Raw genomic sequence first — 22,515 nt, 5'->3', positions numbered from 1 at the left:
CTGTTATTCCTACCAAAATAAATGACCTCACACTTATCAACATTGTACTCCATCTGCCAGACCTTTGCCCGCTCACTTAGACGATCTATATCCCTCTGTAGACTTTCGGTGTCTTTTGCACACTTTGCTCTACCACTCATCTTAGTGTCATCTGCAAATTTTGACACACCACACTTAGTCCCCAACTCCAAATCATCTATGTAAATTGTCAACGGTTGCGGTCCCAACACTGATCCCTGAGGCACACCACTAGCCACTGACCGCCAACCAGAAAAACACCCATTTACCCCTACTCTTTGCTTTCTACTGGTCAACCAATCCTCTATCCATGCCAATACATTACCTGTAATACCGTGCAACTTTATCTTATGTAGCAGCCCTTGGTGTGGCACTTTGTCAAATGCCTTCTGGAAATCCAGATACACTACATCCACATCCAAAGAATTCCACCAAATTAGTTAAACATGACCTACCCTTCATGAACCCATGCTGGGTGTTCCCAGTGGGAGAATTTATATCCAGATGTCTTGCTATTTCTTCCTTAGTGATAGATTCAAGCATTTTCCCCGCTGCTGAAGTTAAGCTAACTGGCCCATAGTTCCTTGCTTTTTGTCTACTTCCTTTTTTAAACAGTGGCGTCACATTGGCTGTTTTCCAATCTGCGGGAACCACCCCAGTGTCCAGTGAATTTTGGTACATAATTACTAGTGCATTTTCTATTTCCCCCATCACCTCTTTTAGTACCCTGGGATGCATTTCATCAGGGCCAGGAGACTTGTCTACCTTTAGCCCCATTAGCTTGCCCAGCACTGCCTCCTTAGGGATAATAGTTTCTAGGTCCTCACCTGCTATAACCTTCTTGCCATCAGTTTTCGGCATGTTATTTGTGTCTTCCACTGTGAAGACCGACACAAAATAACTGTTTAATGCTTTGGCTATTTTCTCATTCCCAGTTATTAAATTGGCCTTCTCATCCTCTAAAGGACCAATGTTTACCTTTGCCACACTTTTACGATTTACATATTTATAGATGCTTTTGCTGCCTGTTTTTATATTTTGAGCTAGTTTACTCTCGTAATCTATCTTACTTTTCTTTAACTTTTTTTGTGGCTTTCTGTTGGCCTTTAAAGATTTCCCAGTCTACTTGTTTCCCACTAATCTTTGCTTTTTTGTATGTGTTCTTTTTTAATCTGATACTTTCCTTTATTTCCTTAGACATCCATGGGTGACTACTTCTTTTCCTACTGTTCTTCCTTATCACTGGAATATACTTCTGCTGAGCACTGTGAAAAATCGTTTTGAAAGTCCTCCACTGTTCCTCAATTGACCCACCATAAAGTTTTTGCTCCCATTTTACCTTATCTAACTCCTCCCTCATCCCATCATAGTCTCCTTTGTTTAAGCACAGGACATTGGTACTGGATTTAACCTGCTCATGCTCCATCTGTATTTTAAATTCAACCATACTGTGATCGCTCCTTCCAAGAGGATCCCTAACTGTGAGATCATTAATTATTCCTGTCTCATTACACAGGACTAGATCTAGGATAGCTTGCTGTCTCGTAGGTTTCATTACATTTTGTTCAAGGAAATTATTACAGATGCATTCTATGAACCCTTCCTCAAGGCTGCCAAGACCAACCTGGTTTGACCAATCGATATGTAGATTAAAATCCCCCATGATAATTGCTGTACCATTTTTACATGCAGTCAACATTAATGGTAAAAAAAAACAGTAGTGGTAATGTTGAATACGGGAAATCCGATGAAATAACAAGTATAACATCATTATAAGTGACTTCAATGTACATTTGAGCTGGATAAATCTAAAACGCTACAATTTTGTGGAGGACAAGATCCTTAATTGAGTGCGAGGTGGTTTTTTTTTAAGAGCATTATGTTGAGGAACTAACCGAGGAGCAGGCTATTTTACATAATTATGCAATAGGAAAGGGTTAATTAATTTTGTTGAAGACATTTTAAGCAAGAATGACTGTAGTATGATGGAATTTTCCCTAAAGTTTGCAAATGATACCGTTTAACCCAAAACTAGGATCTTGTATCCAAACAAAGGAAGTTGTTAACGTGCAAGAGGCGAACTGGCTGTGGTAAATTGGGAAAATACCTCAATGTACAGTGGTAGACTGGCAAAAGTTAATATTTAAAGAACTAATATATGGCTGCGAACAAATATACAATCGCTCCCTTAAAACATAAAAACCCAACAGGAGAAATAAGTCAACTGTTGAGTTAATGATTAATTATATTAAATCAAAGGAGAAGACTTATAAAATTGTCAAACAGTAGTAGCACACTGAGAGATGAGTGTTTTAGAATTCAGCAAAGTAAGAACAAGAAACTGGTAAAGAATAGAATATGCATATAAATGAGAAGATTCCTAAAAATAGACTCTTAAAAACTTCTATAGTTTTGGAAAAAGAATATATCAGCAAAGATGAATTTTGGTCTGATGCAAGCAGAGACAGGAGAATTATAACTGGGAAGTGATAGAGAAAATAATTAATTTTATTCCAGCCTTCATGGAGGAAGATAGTAGAAATCTCCAGAAAAAGAGATCCAAGGAATTTGTGGTAATGATGGACTAAAAGAAATTAGTTTAATTTTTCCAATGTTTTATTTGGTGGGAATAAAAGTTGACAGAACCCCTGTGCCTATAATCCACATCCCAGAATATTGAAAGGAATGGTCACGAAGGTTATGGACAGATTGATGATCATCTTTCAAATGTAGTAGATTTTGGAATGGTTCCTACAGATTGAGAATTGAAAAGATAGCCCCATTTGGGGTGGCACGGTGGCTCAGTGGTTAGCACTGCTGCCTTACAGCACCGGGGACCCGGGTTCAATTCCACCCGCGGGTGACTGTCTGTGTGGAGTTTGTACGTTCTCCCCATGTCGGCATGGGTTTCTTCCGCGTGCTCCGGTTTCCTCCCACTGTCCAAAAAATGTGCAGGCTAGGTGGATTGGCCATGGAAAATTGCCCATAGTGTTGAGGTATGTGTAGATTAGGTGGGTTATTGGGGGATGGGTCTGGGTGGGATGCTCTGAGGGTCAATGTGGACTTGTTGGGCCGAAGGGCCTGTTTCCACACTGTAGGGATTCTATGGTGATGATGATCTATGATTATTTAAGAAAGCACAGAGAACAAAATTTAAGAACTAGTCATATCAGTGTGATGTCAGTAGTAGGGAAAATACAAGGATCTATTATTTAAAAAAAATTAATACTTGATCACTTAGGATACAATGATCTGATTGGGCAGAATCAACATGCATTAATGAAAGGGAAATTTTGAGACAAATTGAGTGTTTTTTAAGGATGTTACTAGTAGAATAGGTAATGGAGAACAAGTGATATGAAGCATTTGAATTTTCAGAAGGCATTTGATAAGGTCCCACATAAGAGGTTAGTAAACAAAGTTCAAACACCCCACATGGAGGTAATCTACTGGCATGGATTGAGGATTAGTTGATGAAAAGCAAACAAAGTAGGAATAACTGGGTCATTTTCAGGTTGGTAGGCTGTGAATAGTGGTGTAGCACAAGGATCAGTGCTTCAGCCCAACTGTTGACAATCTACGCAAGTGATTTTGATGTGGTTACCAAATACAAATTTGTAGATGACACAAAACCAGGTGGAAATTTATGTTGTGAGAAGAATGTAAAGAAAATTTAAAAGCTTTGTCATAGGCATATCATGTCTGACCCTCTACCTGGCTGTTTAAGACTTTGATTAGGCCACATTTGGAATACTACGTTCAATTCTGGTCTCCCTGCTATAGGAGAGATACTGTTAAACTTGAAAGGGTGCAAAAACGATTTACAAGGATGTTGTTGGGATTCGAGGGTTTGAGCAATAGGGAGAGGCTGAATAGGCTGGGGCTGTTTTCCCTAGAGTGTCTGAGGCCAAGGGGTGACCTTTAGAGGTTTATAAAATCTTAAGGGGCATGGATAGGGTGAATAGCAAAAGTATTTTCCCCATGGTAGGGGAGTCCAAAACTAGAGGGCATAGGTTTAAGATTTAAAAGGCACCTAAGGGGCAACTTTCTCGTGCAGACGGTGGTGCGTGTATGGAATGAGATGCCAGAGGAAGTGGTGGAGGCTGGTACAATTACAACATTTAAAAGGCATCTGGACATGTAAATGAATAGGAAGTTTTTAAAAGGATATGGGCCAAATGCTGACAAATGGGACTAGATCACTTTAGGTTATCTGGTCAGCATGTATGAGTTGGACTAGAGAGTCTGTTTCTGTGCTGTACATCTCGAAGTCTATGTGATTAGATAGATGTCAATGCACAGAACAGTGGTGACATGACCAACTCTTGTTCTGCGCGCCTAGGCAAGTTTAATTGAAAGGGTCTCCTGCAAATTTAGAAAAATGAACTTTCTTTTATGTTCCATCTGTCTTTCAACATCTTCCTTAATAGCATGTGAGATTTGCAGATACCATACAACTAAGTGGCACGTCTTCACATCTTATCACTCTAGCAACTCATGGAAGATGGTCTCTCATTTGGAAGGAGGCAAGGGGGCTACTGTTTCTCGGTCACCAAAGATTTCCAAGTAATTAATTTTTGTCTGCGACTGTATCCATTGTCCATTTGAAATCCGAAATCTTTGTTCAATATCCTTTATTTGGAACCACCGTTTGCCAATGGAAAAATATCAATGGTAGGGGTTTCTTGCTCCCACAAAAAACTTGGTAGATCACCTCTAGTGCTGGCTGGTTATTGGGACTATTGTTTTATTCTGTTATAATGCAACGTTATAGACCAGACCAAATCCCCCTCAAAATATTAAGCCCAGACACCAACTTTTTCTTATTTTTAAAGGCAAGTGTAAGGTGTTGTTCCAGATGTGATTCAGTTGGTCAGACTACCAGGCTTGAAGGAAAACGCAATTTATTCTTACATTATAGTTAATTTCCAAAAAGAAGAAAGATGAATTAGAATAACTTAACTCTATTGGAAAACTTAACAGAATAATAGATTATCTAACGACTAAACAGCAACTGTTCCAATATAGTAACATCCCGTAAACACACCCTTGGCAAAGGCAAAGTCAGTAAAATAAATTATCTCGCTTGCAATTCTGCAGTCCAGGAGGAAGGAACATCAATAGAAAACTGTATACGAGAGAGATAGAACTCAAGTGTCCTTCTGTAGCAGGGAGTGACTTTTGCAGCTTCCAAACTCTAGCAGTTACTAAAAGTTAAACTAAAATCCTGGTTCTATGGGAGCTTGACCCCACCACTTCATGCTGCTTCTGTTGTTCCAACTTCTTTTTTTAAAAAAAAAACACCCTAGGCCCCTCAAACTATTTACGTTTTGGGCTTGGGATAGGCCGTCTGTTACCTCCGTCTCAACCTCTCCATAGAAAAAAGGACAAATATACCTCCTAAAGCCATAGTATCGTGACAGCATGCAGTCTTCAAATAATTTTCAATAATTCCCTATTACTTGTCAGAGTAATGATAAGTGGAAATAAAGGTCAAGAAGTATTTCTTCAGTATATTCCCAGCATATTATTAGGATAAGTCAAAGCTACAGTTGAGAATTAATCATGAGCTAAATTGTACTTTGTGGAATCAAAGATTTAAGGCACAGAAGGAAGCAATTCAGTCAATAAAATCCATGCAAATGGAAAAGAGTATTCAAACCTAATCTCATCTTTTGCTTCTCGAAGTGCAGTAATTTACAGGGCTGTGGATCACATGTACAATTTACAAAATTATTTATTAAATGTGATTTGGGTTTCTGCCCTTACCAACTTTCTAAAACCCCTGGGTAAAAAGAAATACTCTTCAACTTCCTTCTAATCCTTCTCCAACTAATTTAAATCTATAGTTTGCACATATGAATCCTACTAGAATCTCATTTAAATACTGTTTTGGCTGTTCTGAAAAATGAAACTTGACAAATCAAGCCATGTTATCCTGTCTTAAAAGGCTTGCATAAACATTGTACATAAATCTGACAGCTGCTTTAAGTCATGCTTAACTGCACTAATGTTATTTTGATTTTTTTGATGACAAGTGTATGTTATTCCTGCAGCTGACAATTGAATTCCATACCATCCAACAACCAATCTTGACCTTAAAAAATGCCCCTATACTGTTTTGGTGCAAATTCATGTAGCTTTTTCTGGTTGGACTAAGAGAACAAAACAGCAAGTCATTAGTTTTAGGTGTTTTTTTTTTTAAAGGTATACTTCCAGCCTTGTTTTTGAGACTTTCCATGGTTTTCAAAGTTTTCACCCAACCTTTTAGTCTATAGTTATTAGTCATTTGACTACAACACATGTACAAATTTGAGCAGATTAGTTGTCACGGTTCACAGAGCAGGTTTGGTGGTGCTTCACTTTTTAAATGGATATCTTCTACTTCCAATGGATATTACTCCTTATGGACAATTGCACAGATACTCAATGCCCTGTTTTGCCCATATAGTCATTCATCACAGTTGTTCTGTCGACAGTAACCTGATTGGTGTTTCAAGAGGTATCACTGTCAAGTCTGATTTTTGACTTCTTTCCATACCGGGTTTTTTTCTAGCAATGATCACTGATAGTCAATGGACATAGTGTCTGATCCCTCTTCTTTTTTTCTCCCCCTGCTTAAAATAGTCATAGCTCCTCAATCCACTCTTCTGTTTTCCTTGGGTATCATTTTTAAAAGGGTGGGATGTACCTGACCGAACATGAGATTCGTTACACTGCAGAAACATAAACTGTCAACATGCAATAAAAGAAACAAAACCACCTCAAATCTGCCTTGGGTTGTTCCTAACAATCCCTGTATTTTAACCCGTTGAGATGATGTTAATGACGTATTGAAATAATCAGGTCCAGCTTAGGGCGGCACGGTGGCTCACAGCGCCAGGGACCTGGGTTCGATTCCATTCTTGGGCGACTGTCTGTGTGGAATTTGCACGTTCTCCCTGTGTCTGCGAGGGTTTCCTCTGGGTGTCCAGTTTCCTCCCACAGTCCAAAGATGTGCAGGCTAGGTGATTGGCCATGCTAAATTGTCCATAGTGTTCAGGGATGTGTAGTTTAGGTGGATTATAGGGGAATGGATCTGGGTGGGATGCTCTGAGGGTCGGTGTGGACTTGTTGGGCCGAAGGGTCTGTTTCCACACTGTAGGGATTCTATGATGTATGCCTTACTATTTTTTCTGTGTACATTAAGTGTTCAAGTATGAAATGGAATATAAATTTGAAACAAATTTTCCACCAACTTCAGATCCGAGCAATGAAGTGAGATTATTTGGTGTGTTGTTATATTCCCGAAGCAATTGAAAGGACATTCCAATTCTCAAGAATAAATAGCCAATTATGATCAAATTTATTATTGCCAGAACTTGAATACCAGTTTTATAAGAAAGTTGTGTAGATTTTTCTGAGGTGCTTGACTAGCTATTTCATTGATCAGATCAATATTTTAATTGCTAGCCTAAATTTATGTTTATATCTGCTGTCAGGAACCACATCATTTATCTGGACTTGGTTAACGTCCCAGCATCAATACCCACAGTTGAATATTTTGAAAAAAGGATGCTGGAGAGAAGAAACAGATCTGTGGTTAATCACTCTTTTAAGATTTTAACTTCTTTGTAATTTGACTAACTCAATGTTGAACCTACTTTCAAACTTCACATTGTGACTCTCAGTCTTCCTTTCAACGCATGATCTTAGTTGGCACAAATTGGACTAATACATATTCTTATGTAATAGAATTAACTTATTCTGTGTAAGCTGTAGCTATGTTTCACTTACGCACATTTGGGAGCTTGAAAGTTAAAGATTTGTGATTACAGTTTGGTACCTTGTTGTTTGATATTGAACTTCTTAGTTGTGTGGCACTATGTTAGGCTAATTTGGAAGACATATGTTCTGATCTGTTGTTCTGCTACTAAAGCTTTTCTCTTCTCCCAACACAGTTGGTGAGTTTGTCAGTGATGCCCTCCTTGTCCCAGATAAATGCAAGTTTCTACATCGGGAGAAGATGGACACCTGTGAGAGCCATCTGTATTGGCACACTGTGGCGAAAGAGGTACAGTCATTTTGCTGAAAGTGACTAAGCAAATAGTTGTCTGCAAACTAGTGATTTGAAGTTCCTTATCCTTTCATTAGCCAATTATTCATGATATAGTTTTCACACCTGCAATGCATGTATTTGTGATGGATATGATATTTTGGCAGAGCAATCAGGTCGACAGTGCCGAAGTAGTTCTTGGCATTGTTTTTCTATTCTTATTGAGGAAAGAATCTTTCTCCATTCCCTTGAATTCTGTCATTGCTTGATAGACTGCTTTTAATGCTCAGTTTATTTGTGGGAACTATAAGAGGCAAAGATAAGGAAAAAGAACTCTTATATTTCTTGATGATAACTTTAAAATTAGGGTATCATCATTGTTTTGACCTAATGCTTCTTTGTCCCTATAATCTTCTCCAGTCCTACAACTTTCAAAGCTATCTGTGATGATCTAATTCTGGCCTCCCAGGAATTTATTTGCTGCACCATCAGCTTCACAGAAGCATTTTTTTTGAGGGAACAGTAAGAACTACAGATGCTGGAAATCACAAAGAAAATGTCAGGTCTGGCAGCATCTGTGGAGAGAAAGCCGAGTTAATGTTTCAGGTCCAGTGACCCTTCTTCAGAAGATAGGCAAAACAGGACAGTAAGGAAGATTTTTACAGATACAGAACAGCATGGTGAGGTCACCTGTAGCACGACATGAACCTAAGGTGGCTCAGTGGTTAGCACTGCTGTCTCACAGCACCAGGGACCCAGGTTCGATTCCACCATTGGGCGACTGTCTGTGTGGAATTCGCACGTTCTCCCCGTGTCTGCGTGGGTTTCCTCCGGGTGCTTGGTTTCCTCCCACAATCCAAGGATGTGCAGACTAGTTGGATTGGCCATGCTAAATTGCCCATAGTGTTCAGGGATGTGTCAATTAGGTAGGTTATAGGGGGATGGGTCTGGGTGGGATGCTCTGAGGGTCAGTGTGGACTGTGTTTCCACACTGTAGGGATCCCATGATTACAGTTGAGGCCATCTTCATGGGTATGGAATGTGGCTATCAGTCTCACTTCTTGATAAATTGTTATGATCTCTCTACCTTAATTAGTTTTGAATTTGACGTGTGATTCCAGTCATTTAGTTTGTCTCCAGATCCACCTTATTTTTAATTCTTTTGTAATTATCTATCTGCCTCACTTAATCAGATTATAGGTCATCCCTTCACTGGTTATTCAGCTGTTAACGCATGACTCACCGTCTAACAATCACCTGCAGAGACTTACCATTTGACACTCCACTCACGCCAGCAGTATGATCTTTTGATCTCTCTGCCCATAAATTCTGGATCAGTGTGCTCTGCTCCCTCACTCCCATGTGACGAAGGGGCTGCACACTGAAAGATTGTGTGATTTCAGAAGAAAACCTGTTGGACTATAACCTGCTGTTGTGTGACTTCTGACTCTGTCCACCCCAGTCCAACACTAGCACCTCCACATCATTCTTAAGAACAGCTAGGGATGGGCAATATATACTGACCCAGCCAGCAACATCCGCATCCCAGGAATAAATTTTCAAAGAAATGTATTTCACCAGAATTAGTTTGGATGATCCATCCAGGCCTGCCAAGGAAGTCTCCAAGATCTCTCATGTCAGACTTCAACTGATTTGATTCACTTTATTGTAATAGTTTAAAACAGCTGGAAGCAACGATACAGCAAAGATGTATTGAGGCCTGACAGCATTCCAGCAGGAGTATAAAAGACTTCTGCATCAGGCAAACTGTTCCAGTACATTTACCCAACAATGTCTTATTTATTCACAAAGCAGGGAAATTCCAATGGTTAACATTTAATCCAGAGGTTACTGAATTCACATTTCCTCACCTGCCATGATGGGGTTTAAACTTATGACCCAAGAATGTAGACTGGATGTAGATGTTATTCTTCAAGGTTTTTACCTGACTCACCCAAAAAACGTAGATGCGACAAGAATTCTGCCAACTCATTACTTGATACAGATGAGCATATTTTCTCCCTCACCGGTCTGTAGAACTGGATGAGATCAGAGGAAGTAAGAGTAACAGGCACCAAGTTCTCTTGTTCTTTGCACTTTAACATCAGTCCTTCAAGCACTTGAATGGCATCTATCAAAATTTAGCCTTGGACGCACGACGTTGACTTCCAATAGGCCCAGCTTCTGCTTTGGTGGTATAGAATAAAAACAAAGTGTTAATGGAATTTAGCATGTCTGGCATCAACCATGAAAAGAGACCAGCTGCCAGACCTGAGTTTCTCTAAGACTTCATAGTTATCTCACATCTCCGCATCCAAAGTATTTTGCTTTTGTTATGTAGTACAGAACTGCTGTGTATGAACAAAATTGACAATTATGTTCTCCTCTCTTCTCCACATCCCTCCCCACAAAAGCTGCCTGCAACTATTAATATGTGACCAAGCAATTAGGGCTTTATTTTCTGTTTGATCAATAGAGCACATTCAGGCCAAATACAAAAATATTTGAGTAAACTATGTTAATATTTAGAAAGTATCTTGATTAAATTTTTGTATTTTGTTTTAATACAAGTTAAGACAGAACAAATGGACCTTATTAAGTTTTTCAGTTCACCTAGTCACTTCTCCAGTCTCTCAAAGGTTCTACCAAAGTATCAAGTTTAATTATGTACAATAAAAATAGAAAGTGCCGAGTATTTCTAGCATTTTCTATTTTTGTTTCAGATTTCAAGCACTCAGTAATTTGAATTTATTTTTAACATTTCCTGGTGGGAGGGAAAGCTAAATGGAAACAAGATAATGAAGAGAAGTTGGGATATATGCTTCAAATCTTTACAGTAATGCAAATTTTAATTTGAACTATTATCTGACGTGGTTGCTCAGTAGTCTGGCTTGTCACTTGAGTTTTCAGTTGCTGAAATGATTCTCATTAATATTTTATCAATGCAAGTGATTGGAGTATAATGTTTCTTTTACTCTGCCATCTCCAACATTTTGACTGATTTGGTAGACTGTCCACTGCATTATGAGCTCTGGTAATCTTTGTTGCAGATTAAATTTTCTTTATTGTTCCACTCTCCATCCATCTTATTAATCTTTTCAAACCTCACTGTCTGCCGCACAAACATGTCTCTTTATTTTCATGTGATTCACTTACTCATGTGCGTTTAAAAACTTCTTTTCATGGTGCGTGTGTGCAAACCAAGACATTCTTTACTTCCTCATTTTTGGGAACATCTAGCAGAGGCTTTCTAACAAGGTCCATTCATAAAACTTGCATGCATTCAGGAAAAGGAAATGAAAATCTGATACTTTCTCTTGGGACATCAATTAAAGTCATTCAAAGCTTAACCAGAGAAAATGTCTAATGTAAGGAAAAAAATCTTAATTGAAATAAGAACTGTGTGAGACTGTTGTTTTTTTTTACACACTTCTTCAGACCTGTGGTGATAAGATAATGAACCTGCATGACTTTGGGATGTTGCTGCCTTGCGGTATTGATGAGTTTCGTGGAGTGGAATTTGTTTGCTGCCCCATTCCAGAAGAAAACGACAAGATTGATGACTCTGACATGGATGAAGAGGACTCAGATGTGTGGTGGGGAGGCGATGATGATGACTATGCAGATGGCAGGTGAGGATTATCTTATTGTATTTTAATTTTCTGAACAACCCTTGTTCCTGGACAGCTTACATGAGGCAAGTATTAAGGACATCAAATGACAAATGTAGTTTATACACTTTAAATTACATTTCAATCATAGAACAACATCTCACCAGCGTGCATCGAGAATAGGCAAATGTTTGATCTTTTTGTGAAAATGTATACAATATAAATGATTTTAGTTATATTTTGGAAGATCTAGATGTCTAGAATCATTTGGCAATACTATGTTAATGTCTAAATGACACTTTTTATTTGTTCAAATATTAGTCTTTCCATTTCCAAGGAGGCAATGACCTAGTGGTATTAGTGCTAGATTCTTAATCCAGAGACCCTGGTAGTGATTTGGGGACCCAAATTTGAATCATGTCATGGCAGATGTTGGAATTTGGATTCAGTATTTTTAAACATCTGGAATTAATCTAATGATGACCATGAAACTGGTGTTGATTGTTGGTAAAACCTATCTGGTACATTGATGTCCTTCAGTGAAGGAAATCTGCCATCCTTACCTGGTCTGGCCTACCTTTGATTCCAGATCCACAGCAATGTGATTGACTCTTAACTATTCTCTGGGCAATTGGGAATGGCAATAAATGCTGGCCGAGCCAGCGATGCCCACGTCTGTGAACAAATAATAAAACAACTAAGATTTTCTTAAATAAACATAATTGCTGTTAATGACTATCATGACCTCCGTGAATACTCTTAAGATCTCAATTCAGTTATAATTTATGGCATCTGATCCATTTGGGTTACATTTTTATCTGTAAACTGTTGCTGATTTCTAAGGTCCACATGCTCAGCAGGGATTCAACTGTTTTTAAACCTAACATTTCTTTCTGAAATTCCTCAAGTGTGTTAGAACCAAACATCCGTGAACACAAACATTGGAAATTGACTCTGCTGTGATGAACAAAGTGCTGAAACTTCGTTCCATAGTACTTACAAATTTAACTGTATTTCACAGTTTTGCATCTGTTGAATCCAGAGGCATTCTTTGCTGGAGTACTCTGGAAGAATATATTACTCCATGTTAGAGACACAGGCATCAAAGTGTTACAACTCACTTGATTGAGTCGCTATCCAGGAAAGACTAGAGAGATTAAAACCTGCTCTGACACTTGAGTAACTATAAAATTTAAGCACCCTAGTATGCTACTGACCTCCCACTGACCATTACCTAGCCATCTACCACTCTACACCTGACTTGCCTACCTGCCACCCTACCCTTCACTTCCCTGCCTGTTGCCCCTTCCCCTGCCACCCTGCCGTCTTATTCAACCAGTTACCTTACATACTTAAACTGTCTTGTATAATTTGTGAAAGTATCTTTACAACCTTTAAACTCAGTTTTAACACAGTTATTGCTGTGTAAGGAAAGTGTGACTGGTCTCCAACTAAGGTCTTTGACTGTGGTGGAAGACACTCTAGTAAGGTAAGCCGCGTGTTTCTCAAACAGCCTGATTCAGAGGTCCAGGTGAGAAATTCAGAACTCTCCAGAAAAGGAGCGGAGTGGCAATCTGATACTGGTAACCACTCCTTAGAACATATTGCTCAAGCTTTCTATCCATTGACATTAGCTCATTGTACACGTCTGGGCTAATTAGGATCAGAATTGGGCGTGGTGATTTCCCCTTCCGCTTAAACATCCTAACTCACCATGTCAAACTTCACATGTAAATGGTTACTTGTGTGAGTTACGTAATCCATCAAGGAGTGGTGTGAGTTGGCCAAAAGGCAAACACAAAGCAAAATGTTCTAAAGGCTTCTTTGTTCTTTTTTATTTGTCAAATTAAAAATAAAATTACTACTGTATGTAAACTAGTTTTGAGTTCTGCTTAAATTGGATGCAACCTGTTTTTGTCTTAACCAAGTGGTGGTGGTGACCAGAAAAGATTAAAATTGCCACTGAATACTAGTAGCTTTAAAAATCAAACTCCTTTTGAAATAAATACAACATAACATTAATTCTCACATTAGTGTGAGCATGCTGTTCTCTGCAAGAAGTTATGAAATAATGAGCCTTTGTAAGATCATCGCAGTGTAATTATATCTGAGGCTAATTGAATGTTCATTGTTCAATTTGTCATTGATTTGATGTTCCTTTCGATCTTGTGTTTCATCTAGTCAGTCCTCTCTGTATTTAGGCATTAGACTTGAAAGAATTTGAGACAGTTTAGTTAATTTAGTTGTGGCTCAATTTTCGCACTTCACAGTGAGATGGTGTGTGTTCAAGTCTAGCTCCAGAGGCTTGAACACAAAATCTAGGCCTCTGGTCTGGTGCTGCACTTTTGGAAGTGCCATCTTCAAATGGGACATTGAATTTTACCACCCATATGCCCCCTCAGGTAGAGATAAAAGAACCTGTGGTACTGTTTTGGAGAAAAGCAGGAGGTAACTTGTGTTTGAGTAAATACTTATCCCTTAACCATCACCTAAAACTGATCGTATGGTCATTATCAATTGGAGGTTCTCATGTGGAACCTGGTGTTCTCTTTCCTACATTACAACAATGGCTGAACTTCAAACCTACCTTGTTAGCTGTAAAATGCTGTATGAATGCAAGTACTTCCTCCTTGTAGTTTTACATATGCTTGTTTCTAAAGGAAATTACATTCCTCAATAAACATTCAGCAAAAGCAAAATACTGCAGATGGTGGAAATTTGAATTAAAAGTAGAAAATGCTGGATAAACTTAGAACTCCAGGAACATCTGAGAAGAGTGAAACAGTTGATACTTCAGAAGAAGAATCATATTCAACTCTGTGATTCAACTTGATTTCAAAAAATTCTGAATTGTTTGGGATGCTCTGAGTTTTAAACAGACCATTTTCATCACTTGTGAATAGGTAAATTAATAGATTTTGCACTAATGTATTCATAAGCAAATAGGATGAGTTTGCATCAAGTCAGTGGCATCTTAAATGATTGCAGTTCTTCTGAGTATTGATTCTTACAGTAAACCTTCAGATTTTCTTCAATGTAGAAGCTCAAGCTCCCAATAAATGAAAAATCTTGCATGAAATACTGGAAAGTGATTGCACCACATTGGGATTAAACTGGGAATAATAAATTAGCGTTGTGGGGGGCAGCAAAATACTTTGTCTTTTAGGGTTTTTCTTTCTGACAGGGCTCAGTGTTTAGAATGTCTAAGCCTACATCTTAGATTTATAAAAACTGAAATTAATTTCTAATCAGTAAATGAATCAAAAGCAGGAAAGTGGAATTGAGGATTATCATATCAGCCTTAATCTCATTGAAATGCTGAGCAGACTCGAAGGGTTGAATGGCCTATTTCTACTCCTACATCTTACGTTTACATCTTGCCTGAGTGTAGTAACCAATTATGACAGGTCAAGTTGCATGTAGATAGAACCTTTTATGATCTCGGAATGTTCCAAAGCCCGTCACTTCAACAGTACTACATTGGATTTGTGGTTATTATTACAATGTAGAAAAGAAGCATTCCGGATCATGTGAACTGTCACATTAAACATGTTTTCTTCATGACTCCAAACTCTCTCTCTAAGTCTGAACACTGTGATTGATTGCTAACCCTTTTTTTAATTCATTAATGGGATGAGGGGGTCACTGACTAGGCAGCATTTATTGCCCATCCCTAATTGCCCAGAGGGCAGTTCAGAGTACGCCACATTGCTGTGGGTCTGGAGTTAGGTTTAGGCCAGACCAGGTAAGGATGGTAGTTTGTACCCCTAAAGGACATTAGTGAACCGGATGGGTTTTTCCAACATTAGATTCTTAATTCCACATATTTTATTGAATTCAAATTCCACCATCTGCCATGGTGGGATTTGAACCCGAGTCCCCAGAACATTATCTGGGTCTTCGGATTAACAGTCCAGCGATAATACCACTAGGCCATCGCCTCCCCTTTGAGCTAATGACCAAATTATATATTTTAGTAAAATTTGCTGAAGGATAAATATCGTCCTGATGACTGAAGTGAACTGCCCTGTTGATCTTCAAAACGGTACATTGAGATTTTTTTCACTTACTCATAGGTTGTGGCCCTCACTGACAATACCTTTATTTAATACCCACTTCTAATTATCTTCAGATATTGGTGGTGAGCTGCTGCTTTGAGCCACTGCAGTCTGTGGTGCCAAGTATACACATGGTGCTGTTAGGGAAGAAATGTCAGCATTTTGAAATTATGATACAGAAGATATAGCAATATATTTCCAAATGAAGTTGTATATGATTTGGAGAGAATCCTACATTGATGCTGCTCCCATGCTCTTGTTGCCCTTGTCTTTGAGTGGTGGAGGTCAAGAAGTTAGACCAGTTCGACTATATTAGGTAAAACTTCCTATTAAGGGCTTGCCATTGTTCTTTCATATTTGGAGTTTAATCATTTCAGCATTGTCCCACAATGTGTATAAAAATGTTAATTAATGCTGCAGCAGAGTAAATAGCAAGCATGTAACAAATAATAGGATGGTAATGTGTACAGCCCAGACACCTGGAAACTGACCTTTGTAAAAGATTGGCACTTGTATAGCATTATGTTCCAAAATAAGTTTGCTGTGAGCACTCATCACGTACACCAAAAATAATTCATATGTAGAGGATAATGAGTACTATTTGTCCTTCATAACTTATTCCCAGAAAAAAAAGGGAGTTAATATTTGCAATTATCTAAGATTCTATAATTCCTTAAACTCAAAGGCTTTTTATTAAAGTACTGCAATTTACAACAAATTGCTTCTAACATATTTACATGCTAATTCAAGACACCAGGCAGCAGCACCATAGTGGTGGCATGACTGAGCTCGAAGTCGAGAGCCCCAGGTTAATATTCTGGTGGTGTCTATTATGTTCATCAAGTTGGGGGGCGGGGGAGGTGCCACGGTGTGGTGGAGTGCATGGAGATAATGCTGAGAGAAAAGGAACAGGCAAACAAAGATTCTGATGATAAGCTGAGAGAAAATTGCTAGGAGGGTGCTAATGCAAAGTCTAAATTGTTGAAAATGGCTTGGCTGTGCCGAGTACTTCAGGACCTAGTGGTTTGGGAGAAGATAACAAACGACGATGAGGATATTCATGATTTGAAATGGTTAAACTCAATGTTGTAGTCCTGAAGGCTTTAAGGTACCTTAGTAGAAAATAAGGTGTTGTTCATCCAGCTTGCATTTAGCCTCGCTGGAGCACTGCAGTAGGCTGAGACAGAAATTTTGGTGTGTTGAAGTGGCAGGCAGCTGAAGGCTTGAGGTCGTTCTAATAGTCCGAGAATACATGTTCTGCAAAGTGGTTTCCCAGTCTGAACTACCCCTCATATCCAGTCAATCAGGGAGAGTTGGCATGAAATTTTTCAAGGTGATCAGTTACCTGATCATTGATAGATTCCAATAACTTCCCCGCCACAGTTGTTAGGCAAAGTGCTCTGTAACTCCCTGTATTCCCTCTCACCCTTAAAGAGCGGAGTGATATGAGCAAATTTCCAATTCTAAGGTACAACTCCTGAATCCAAGGAACTCTGAAAGATTACATTTGGGGTATCAGCATTGTGCTCTCCTATCTCCTTTAGAATCTGTGAATGGAAACCATTAGGTCCTGGGGGTTTATCACTCTTCAGATACCTATTATTGATGACTGACTTAAGCTAATTCTATTTAGACCTTGTTCCTGATCCTCTGATCATTTCTTTGGGACTTCTGGCAAGCTATTCTCCTTTTTTCCTGTGAATACTGAAGCAAGATAATCATTCAGCATATTTGTCATTTCCCCACAGTCATTGACCATATCCCTGATTTCAGCCTTCAGTGGGCCAGTAGCATCTTAACCAATTGCTTTCCCTTTACATAACTATAAAAATATCTTTTTATTGTATAGAAGATTTATAAAATTCATTAAACTACATTAAGTCTGTAAGGTAATTCTGTATTTTGAGTGGGATCAAGGCAGCTAAATCTCATGTTTAATTAATGATTTATCATTTAAACAAATTACAGAACTCTACTTCCTACTCAGTGCACCTAGGGATGAACATTTGAACTTTATTGAGGGGAAGAACAGAGGAATGTCATTAAAGTTGAGCATGTTATGTCTTCACATCTTGACATGACTGGATATTTTAAAACTGAGATAAGTGAGGACTTCACCGTTTGACTTGGGACTTAATCACACGAGAGGAATGAGTAAAGGAACTGCAATCCATATCGATCACCTAATTTAAATCTGTATTAAAGATATTAACAAAATTTTCCTTTTGACTTTTGCAATACTTTTCTGAAGTGACAAGTAAGAACATGAGAAATAAGAGCAGCAGCGATTAGTCCCTCAAGCCTGCATCACCATTCAGCAAGATCATAGCTGATCTGCCCCTGATGCCACGCCTCCTCCTCCTCCTTTTGTGCCAGCTCCTCAAAGCTATCAATTTCAAAATTCTAGCTACCCCCTCTTTAAATACTTAGTTATCTAGTCTCCACAGAATTTTGGGATGGAAAATTCCAGATATTGACTACCCTTTTGGAAAAGCAGTTCCTTTGTATCACAGTTTTCTAGTTTAAAACTCCCCCACTAGTGGAAGCATATTTTTTCAACATCTACCTAGTCACCTACTCCAAATCTTGTATGTTTCAACAAGATAATCCCTCATTATTCTGAACTCTAATGAATAAAGGCCTAACTTGTTTAACCATTCTTGAGAAGTCAACCCCTTCATCCCAGGAATCAGCCTTAAATCTCTTTTCAATTGCTTCCAATTCCAGTGACTTTTTTTTTAAGTACAGTGATCAAAACTGTATATCGTGTTCCAGGTGTAACTCATCAATAATGCACAGTTGTAACAAGACTCCCATATTTTTAAACTCCATCCCTGAGCAATAAAAACCAAAATTCCATTTACTGCTTTATTTACTCGCTGGTCCAGCATGACAGATTTCATTTTCAAAGTGTTCCACGTGCAGGAACACCCAAATCCCTCTGCACTACCTGTTTTTGGAGTCTCCTTTTATTTAAACAATAGTCTATCTTGATTCTTTCTACCAGAGCATGACCTCATACTTTCTTAGATTAAGCTCCATCTGCCAAGTTTTAATGCATTACACTCTACCCCCTCCTCCAAATCATTAATATAGATAGTATATAATTGAGGCAACAATTGAAATCCTTGTGCTACTCCTAGTTATTTCCAACCTGAGAAAGAACCATTAATCGTGACTTTGTCATCTGTGTATTATCCTTTGCTGAATCCTTGCCAATACCATGAGCTGCTATCTTGTGTAATAATCTTGTGTAAGTGGCATCTTGTCAAGTGCCTTCTGGAAATCGAACTATTCACATTTGCAAGTTCCCCTTTATCAACTCTGCAAAAGAACTCTTATCTAATTCATCAAACCTCATTTCCCTTTCATAAAACCATGTTGATTCTGTTTTATAGTATTAAGTTTTTCTAATATTCTGTAATTTCTTTCATGGTAATGGAATCTAGCATTTTCGCAATGGCAGATTTGAGGCTAACTGGCCAACAGTTTTCTACTTTCTGTCTCCGTCCCTTTCTGAACAAGTGTCCCATTAGGAGTTTTCTAAGAAGACCCTTCCCAGAATCCAGTGAGTTACAGAATATTTTAGCCAATGCCTCCACAATCTCTACAGCCACTACCTTGGGTGCTCGCCATCTGGTACTGGTGGCATGTCTGCCTTCAGTTCCATTAGTTTGTCAAATACCTTGTCCCTTGTGATAGCAACTATTACAAGATCTTTCCTCCTATTAGCAACTTCCTTATTTGTTATTTTTAGGATGTTTGCAGTGTCTTCCAACATTGAGATGATACAAAATATTAGTTTGAATTATCTGCCATTCCCTGTTTCCTGTTGTTAATTCCACATTTGTATCCTCCAAGGGTCCCACTGTTATTTTGGCTACTCTTTTCATAAACCCATAAAAGCATTTGTTAATATTTCTTGCCAGTTTGCTTTTGTAATCAGTCTCCCCCCTCCCCGCGCGCCCCCCCCCCCCCCATTATTAGCTTTTTCATCATCTGCTTCCCAAAGAAGAAAATTCCAATTCTCTGGTTGACCACTAGTTTTTGCTGCTACTTTGTGTGCCTTAGCTTTTGATTGGATACTCTTTTTGATGGGCTTTCTTAACTATGGGTGGTTCATCCTTCACATTGAGTCCTTTTTGACTTGAATAAACTTTCTGAAGAAGGGTCTAGGCCCAAAACATCAGCCTTCCTGCTCCTCTGATGCTGCTTGGCCTACTGTGTTCATCCAGCTCTACACCTTGTTATCTTAAATTCTTGCTGAGCGTTAATGAAATGATTAAATGTCTGTCATTGTCAATTTGTCTATTTTCACAACTTGCTTTAGACAAGTCTTTCTTCATAACCTCTGTGATTTCCCTTTTTTTTTAAAAAAAAAATTGAGGACTCTAGTTTGAGACCTGATTTGCTCTCTTTCAAATTGAATTTAAATTTGAAATTCTACTGTGTTGTGATGGTTAACTACATGATTTCTTAGCAATTCTGATTCATTACAACTTACTAGACCTAAAATAGCCTGTTCTATGGTGGAATCCATAATGTGCTGGTCCAAGAAATAATCCCTGATGCATTCTCAAAATTAGTTTTCCATGTCACCCTTGTCCATCTGATTTGTCCAGTAAATGTGTAGATTAAAATCAACCATGACAATAGTAGTGCTTTTGTTACATGCCTCCGTTATTTGCCAGTTCATACTTTGTCCTGTGGTGAGAACTTTTTTGGGTCTGTAGACAAATCCCTCCTTTGTTATTCTTTATTTGTACCCAAACTGAGTCCACACGTTATAACACAAATATCATGACTCACTTTTTATTATCAAAGCTACCCCACCTCTTTCTCCTTTTTGCCTGTTCCTCCAGAACATCAAATATCCTTGAATATTAGGTTCCCAGTCTTGTTATAAATGCTGTGTGCAGTCATATAAAGCACCTTAAGCTTTGAGTTTTTACCATTATTAATTACTCTGGCAAATGACTTACTCTCTCGTTTCTGCTGTGCACTCCTGCTTATATTTTCTCCCTCTTCCTGTTGCACCTTCATTATTGGTTGCCTCTACATTAATCTGCACCCTCTGCTCTCTCTTTACTTTTCTACTTTTTTTCAAATTCCCTTCTGTAGAATTGGCTGGGGCTCCTCCAAAACTCAATTCTGGATCCCCACGCCTCATTTGCAGTCACACCCTCCTGTCCCTAACCATGTGCCAGTTTGATGTAGTTAATCTAGGGGGTGTGACTGCCTCTTGAAACAGTGTCCAGGTACCTCTTCCCCCTCCTGATGTCTGCAGCTTGGACTACAGCTCATCAATTCTGAGCAGAATTTTTTAAAGCAGACAAAGCTTTCTGCAGACTTTGTATGAATGACCAGCTCTCTCTCAGTGCCGCTGTCATACATTGCCTGCCCAGCCATCTCTTCTATTTAATTTGGATGCTGAATGTTCGAAAAGTGAATTTTTAAATTAAATTCTCAGCTGTAATAATATCTCCCAATTGCAAACATTTGGCCAATAAATAAAGACATGGAAGAAATACCCACCAGTCATCTACCTATAGAAACAGGTTGAAGGGGCTCTGAGCAGTGTTCTTTTTTTTATAAATCTGCTGCTGCCCTTCTCATGGAGATCAACTCTCAAAGCTGTTTCCATTCTCTCTCTTGCTTTTATGAAGCAGTCACCACTCTCCATGTATACATCCTAACTTTTACCTTTGCCTACATTTATTGTGCAAAGTGGTATTCTGTTTGACCACAAAAATATAAATTGTTGGAGAAACTCAGCAGGTCTGGCAGTATCTATGGAGAGAGCACATTGGCTTTCAGTCAGTTTTACAAGGCAGTTTGCTTCTTTAAACTTTCTTTCTTACAGATTGTCGAGGTGTTCTTGAATTCCACGTTCAAAAACTATTCTATACTTTGTTCATTTCAGTGATAAAATTGTTGAAGAGCAACCAATAGAGGATGAAAGTGAAATTGATGATGAAGATGACGATGAACTGGATGGTGAAGAGGCTGATGACCAGTATGAGGATCCCACTGAACATACAACCAGTAGCACTACTACCACTACAGAGGCCATTGAAGAAGTTGTGAGAGGTAATATAAAGAAAAGGTTGCAGAATTCGTTATCATAACAAAGTTTTATCTGGCAGTGAATCAGTATCTCTAGTTTTTTCCTTCCAAATGCATAGAATTGGTATTTAACAGCATTTTTTTCTTATTAAAATAAAAACCAGAAATACTTAACAGGTTTGGAAACATCTGTGGAGAAAGAAACTTCATTGAAACTGCCAAGTCTGTTTGCACTAGAAGCTCTTCAGAATGGCAGCGGGGATGTTTTGTTCCAATAAAATGGCTTATTTATTTAAATTTATGCTGCACACCATAACAATATGGACTAATGGGGAAAATTTTCTCATCCAAGCTGATGTTTGAGAGTTTGAAAAGACAAAGGGTTGGAAGTGACTTCTTTGACACCGTTTCAGGTGATTGTGAATTTTTAAAGTCCAGTTAACATTGGCTATTTTTCCTCTCTAGATGCCATGCTATCTGTAAATGTGATGCTTGCACTAATCTTACATGAGTACTTAAGTAAGAATTAGCCTACACAAGTACTCTATTAGAATACATTCTCCAATTTCAGTTGAAGAATCAAAGTGACATATTTAGTTCAGTTTCACAAGTGTGAAGTACAGTATTTAGATATTGTCCATTTGTACTTTATTGGAGATTGAATTTAAGGATAACTGATATATGAACTCCTCCTCCTCCTCCTCCTCCTCCTCCTCCTCCTCCTCCT

At 38.5% G+C, this 22,515-nt stretch overlaps 1 protein-coding gene across 2 annotated transcripts in view; it reads left to right on the top strand.

The window, feature by feature from the left end:
• Positions 1 to 22,515, top strand: part of appa (amyloid beta (A4) precursor protein a) — a 90,021-nt gene that overhangs the window by 13,669 nt on the left and 53,837 nt on the right. For both annotated transcript variants that reach the window (XM_048602950.1, XM_048602949.1), the window contains exons 3-5: positions 7,959 to 8,071; positions 11,492 to 11,685; positions 21,646 to 21,812. In XM_048602950.1, the coding sequence (XP_048458907.1) occupies positions 7,959 to 8,071; positions 11,492 to 11,685; positions 21,646 to 21,812 (474 nt within the window). The remainder of the gene's footprint in view (positions 1 to 7,958; positions 8,072 to 11,491; positions 11,686 to 21,645; positions 21,813 to 22,515) is intronic.

The sequence above is a fragment of the Rhincodon typus genome, chromosome 11 (genome assembly GCF_021869965.1).
Source record: "Rhincodon typus isolate 14 chromosome 11, sRhiTyp1.1, whole genome shotgun sequence".
Taxonomy (NCBI): Eukaryota; Metazoa; Chordata; class Chondrichthyes; order Orectolobiformes; family Rhincodontidae; genus Rhincodon; species Rhincodon typus.
Note: the sequence above shows the minus strand (reverse complement) of the source record. Positions and strands in the feature narration are given on the sequence as shown.